Source organism: Austrofundulus limnaeus, unplaced genomic scaffold (assembly GCF_001266775.1).
Source record: "Austrofundulus limnaeus strain Quisiro unplaced genomic scaffold, Austrofundulus_limnaeus-1.0 Scaffold725, whole genome shotgun sequence".
Classification (NCBI taxonomy): Eukaryota; Metazoa; Chordata; class Actinopteri; order Cyprinodontiformes; family Rivulidae; genus Austrofundulus; species Austrofundulus limnaeus.
Genome location: NW_013953127.1, coordinates 144,051 through 149,475, shown reverse-complemented (window position 1 = coordinate 149,475; position 5,425 = coordinate 144,051). Strand labels below are relative to the sequence as shown.

At 42.4% G+C, this 5,425-nt stretch overlaps 1 protein-coding gene across 3 annotated transcripts in view; it reads left to right on the top strand.

The window, feature by feature from the left end:
- recql (RecQ helicase-like) overlaps positions 1-5,425 on the top strand; it is a 35,711-nt gene that overhangs the window by 16,036 nt on the left and 14,250 nt on the right. For all 3 annotated transcript variants that reach the window (XM_014028194.1, XM_014028193.1, XM_014028195.1), the window contains 5 exons: positions 1,890-1,971; positions 2,041-2,189; positions 3,489-3,606; positions 3,757-3,895; positions 3,973-4,064. In XM_014028194.1, coding sequence (XP_013883648.1) covers positions 1,890-1,971; positions 2,041-2,189; positions 3,489-3,606; positions 3,757-3,895; positions 3,973-4,064 — 580 coding nt within the window. The remainder of the gene's footprint in view (positions 1-1,889; positions 1,972-2,040; positions 2,190-3,488; positions 3,607-3,756; positions 3,896-3,972; positions 4,065-5,425) is intronic.

The following is a 5,425-nucleotide window of genomic DNA, read 5'->3' as shown; positions in this document are numbered from 1 at the left end:
ATAAAGTGGCCGGTGAGTGTATATATATATATATAAAAACATACACATATACATATACATATACATATATCTATACATACACATATGCACATACCATTCAGTCAGTGCCCGAATAGAAAACCCAGGATGTAAACACCTGTTTGTGTGCGGTTGTGAGCATGCATGTAAATACAAGATCTCTCCAATGGAATGTTTCAAAGTGACTGTGGGGGACCACAGACACGACCCGCAAAGTCAGAAGCCGACATAAGGGAGACCAGCGCCAAAGACCCCGAGAGGGACCCCAAGCGCGCAGCCCCAGAGACACCCGCGCCGGAAGGGCTGCCCACCCAGCCCCCAAAGAGGACCACCGGAGAGAACCGGAAGAGCCCCACCAGCGACCACACACAGCAACCCCTGGGGCCAGCAGCAACGAACTCACGCTGGTACCCACCATGCCATAGTGGATCCAGGCATGGACACAGAGGCCTGGGCCTTGGGCCCCCAGCCTCCACCCCCAGGCCAAGGCCCGACAGGGCCAGAGCCCCACCGGGCAGCTACCAGGCCGAGCCGGCACACGCCCAAGCACCCAGCCCCAGACAACGAGAGCCACCAGTGTGCCGGCGGGCAAAGGTACAACCCACCAGAGGGCAGCATGGCAGGGGATTAATGGGCCCTCAAATGATCCAGAAGAAGGGGCTGCCCAAGTCCCAGCCTGACAAAAATACAAGCATACACAAACACAATCACACAGTCCCACCCTCATCCTCTCACCCACTCATTCAAAGACACACAAGATGGACGCCACAATCCACTCCCTCCCCATACATACTCTATACCCACCAGGTCCAGGATATGCACCCACCCCCTGCAGAGGGCAGCTCACACCTGAACCCAAGAGGCAGACCCCTTCAATCTGGGGTGGAGAAGAGCAGACAGCCAAGTCCCAGCCCGGGCCGCACCAGTCCGACCGACCAGCACCCCCGCCCCAGCAAAGCCATGCCCCGGACCACCCCACACCCTACCAACGGCCAGGTGCCCACCCCGAACTGACCACCCCCCAGACTTCGGCAGCCACCCCAGCCAGCGGGCCAACCACAGCAACCAGGAGCCAGACTCCGGGAGCCCGAWCAGSCCCAGGGAAGCCRGARCGCCAGCCCCRCCTCCRGAGCCCCTCCAAGCCCCATGTCCACCCGCAGCCCAGGCCCCACCAGACGGTCAGCCCCCACCCCCCAGGACCCCATCCCCAGACGGCCAATGGGGAACGGGGGAGTGAAAAAGACCCCGACACACACACCGCCACCCTCAGATGTACTGTTGATGTGTGATATTCTATAATGCAATTAAAACGGGGAAGAAGACAGGACAGAGGCCAGCACTATGCCAGTTTCCCCTCCACCCCAACTCTAACCCTAACCCTAAATGTCTAAAAGCAAACAATGTGAGTGGGCACAGGCATCAGTGGCGAGACTGTCCCATCCCGCCCCTTACATGCACAAGTGCCCACTCCCAAGTTCCTATATGTAAATGTTATGAGGTTATGAGTAAATGTCTAAGGTGTACAGTAAAATTTGAGCCCAGGTGGCCACTCTWTAATCTAAGTTAGCAGTTTGGGAAGTCAAAGATCATGTGTCTTCACTCTAACAGCATAACTGAATACAAGAAATAAAGCGGTCATGTAAAAACAAAACACAGATCAAACATTAATATATTTTGTAATTGAATTAACCATAATATTTTAAATCACAATTTAACCATCAATAAACATCAGAATTTTCTTTGAGTGATTAACAAGTTCTATATTGACAGAGTGAAATATCAAGGTTTATTGCTTGTTCAGGCATAATCAGCATGCATGTCCATCTCCATCTTATGAGTAACATTCACTTATGATATTTGTTTTTCTCCAGGTTCGTATTAAAAACTCTGATCGTGATGCATCCATAAATGACATTGTATCACTGATCAAAAGTCGATACAAGGAGCAGTCAGGTAATGTGACAGATTATTCAAACTGATGAGTCATTTTGCACTTTTAAACAGTCTTTATGTTCTCCACAGGGATTGTATATGTTTTCTCTCAGAAGGATGCTGAGCTGGTTGCATCTGAACTCCAGAAAAGAGACATCTTGGCATATCCATACCACGCTAACATGGAACCTGAGAGCAAGACCAAAGTCCACCGCAAATGGCTGTCTAACAAAATCCAGGTAGTGGCATAGGGACTTTGCATTGACTTCCATTCATTTACTGGTCATATCTTTCTTATAAGTATTGTTTTAGAAAGACATAGTTCCATCTCATCCATTAATGACAGCTTTAGAATATTCAAGGTCATAGATAAGGATGGAAGCAGAAAGTCCAAGTTATTTCTGCATTTCTGGGATTTTCTTTTGCAGACCACCACTTATTTTAATTGCGCACAATAACAGAATTGAACATAACTGTGATGGTTTAAGCAAAGATGGACCCAGGGCACAGGCAGGTTCAAAGAACACAAAGAATCACCTCTAACAATAAAAAAAAGGCAAATTACATCAGCTCTAAATGGTTTTACATACTCGGTCCATTTGGTCCAGATCTTATAAATTTTTCCTTTTTCTACTTGGGGGGGAAAATAAATCTTTTCTGTAATATAAATCTGATACAGTTAATCCATTCATCAAGTGGGAGGTTCTGCTTTTCACCATTTCATTGTAACACATTTCTTACTAGCTGAAGAAATTGAAACTAAAATGTTAAAGCTAAAAGAAGCAGAACATTAGCTAAAAGCTAAAGGAAGCAAACTCTAGCTAAAAAGTACCAAAACTTCAGTTAAAACTACCAAAATGTCAGCTAAAGATTAAAAACAGCAAATGGCAATTTAAAAGCTAAAGTTGACAAAAGTCTAGCTAATAGCTTAAATTGGTAGCTAAAATCTAAAGGAAGAAAATGTTAGATAAAAAAACAAAGGTTAGCTAAAAGTAGTGAAAGATTAACAACAAGCTAACAACCAAAAGTTTTAAAGGGCTACCTAAAAGTTTGGAAAGGCTTGCTTAAAGCTAAAAAAAAAAAAATACAGCAGAACAGTAACAAAAATCTTAATGTAGCATATGAAGACAAAAACAAAACTGAAACAGATTTAGAAAAAGAACATTGTTTGTGAAGAACTAAAGAACATCTGATGTATTTCTGCAGAGAATATTTGTTAAGACAGTTAAATATTTTTTAAAGTATTAAAGCCACAAAAAACAAACGGCTCTGAACACAGATTCTGTGTGATGCAAACTCTTTGAGAAGTTGAAACTTTCAGGGGGATGCTGAGTGGGGTTGGAGGAGGTGCAAGAGGTTATTATGTGAAAGAGGAATTCTGTTTCAATAAAACTTCCAGGAGTCATGAGAGGTTTACAGTAGATCCACTTGACACACAATTTAACACTTCCAGGTAGCAGAGACTTCACTGGTGTCTCTGTCACAGACGTGAATTCAGTTGTCATTATTCAACAATTTCCCTTCTGTTTTGTTTTTAGGTGGTGGTAGCAACAGTGGCATTTGGTATGGGCATTAACAAACTGGATGTCAGATTTGTTATCCATCACAGCATAAGCAAGTCCATTGAAAACTACTACCAGGAGAGTGGGCGAGCAGGTATACACTTCACCTTACATGTCAGAGAAGAGCACACCTTTTTGAAATACTTCCATCTATCTGAGTGGATCATACCTGTCTAAATGTCTGAACAGATATTAGCTGTTTGTGTTAAATACATATTTTGCAGCAGTAGTGTTTTCTCTGCAGGTCGAGATGACCTCCCAGCAGACTGCATCGTCTATTTCGGCTTTGCAGACATCTTTCGGATAAGCACCATGGTGGTGATGGAGAACACCGGTCAGCAGAAGCTGATGCAGATGGTAGACTACTGTCAGAACATTGACAGGTAAGACCCAGATTTGCCAGGTGATGATTTCCAGAGTTCAACCTGAATCTCACCTGACCTGACTCTCCTGTTTGAAGGTGTAGGCGCTCGCTCATGGCTGTTCACTTTGATGAGGTTTGGGATGACGATGGCTGTAACCAGATGTGTGATAAATGCCGCCAAGCCAAAGGTTTGGACTCATACAAGCCGTTAAAAAAATCATTCTGTTTTGTTACCTGAAACTTTGAGTTTTAAAAGTTCTAACGTTAACTTTTAAAAGGAACTTTTTAAGTTTTAACCTAAAGCTTTTGTTGATGGATTTGAATGTAGATTAACATTTTTTACCACTTTAGGAACACAGAATGGTTTTACCTCTCTCCTCTCAGGCCCCGTTTACACGGAGTTGGTTTTCAGTGAAACCGCAACATTTTTGTTGTGATCTAGCTGCTTGCACACATCCGGCACACAGTCACCTATATCAAAACTTTATTAACTAACAACAATTACAATAGACAGCAGAATGTTTTTTTATTTGTTATTTTTTTTGTGTGTGTGTAACTCACACTTTGCAGCTTGTAGGAGTAAAACACTAAAAAGCATCAAAAGGAACATTAGTTTATTCACTAGGTTCGGATGTAACTGTGATCATTCAGCTGCTACATTATCAGTGCATGAGTGAGATCGTACATTACTGCAGTGGTTTCATGTAAATGGGTGATTTTTTTGTGTGTATTTGCCCCAGTAAACATTAACATTTCCAGAGACTGGTCTTGTGAGGGCCTCAGGCTCAGTTCTCTTCAGGAGGTTGCATTTAACTCCACCTAGTAGACACATTTACCCAAATACCATCTCTGTAAAGTAAACAGCTTTCTAAAATATTTTTATAACTTTATAACTTCTCAGATGGACATCTCCGGAACTTGTCTGATTTCATTTCCAAACTTCTTGCAATAGTTTGCTGAATATTTGTACCGTCCCTCCTTACATAATTGATGGAATTGAGTCAGATTTGGAAGCTACCATTTCACACCTTTTCAGCTCTGCCTATAAATGTTCTGAGATTGAGATCAGGACTTTGTGATGGTCATTTCAAAACYTTTGACTTTATTGTTCTGAAGCTTCACTGTAGCTAAATTGGCTGTATGCTAACGGTCATTGTCCATTTAAAGAACAAACTGTGTCCAAGCTTTAAAGGAGACATATCATGCTAAATGCACTTTTTTTGCATTTATAAACTATTTTTTGTGCAATTATAGTGTCTAGGAGTGTAGAAAACTTTAATTTATTCTGTCCATTTACTGCAAAGATATTTTTATTTTATTTTAGGGGTCAATTTTTTCAGTTCAAAATCTGCTGTTGCTTATTATGTTTCATTGCTTATTTCGTCAAACTATTTTCTTCGGAACTACCATTTATGGTAATGTATTTCCGGTCAACTGGATTTCATAGTTCGCCATGTTTTTTCCTCGCTGTGTGATTTTGTAGTTCATAGCTTCATGCTGAAAATGCAAGTTCATAAGTCAAAATGTTCGGTTCTGGGGTGTGTAAACC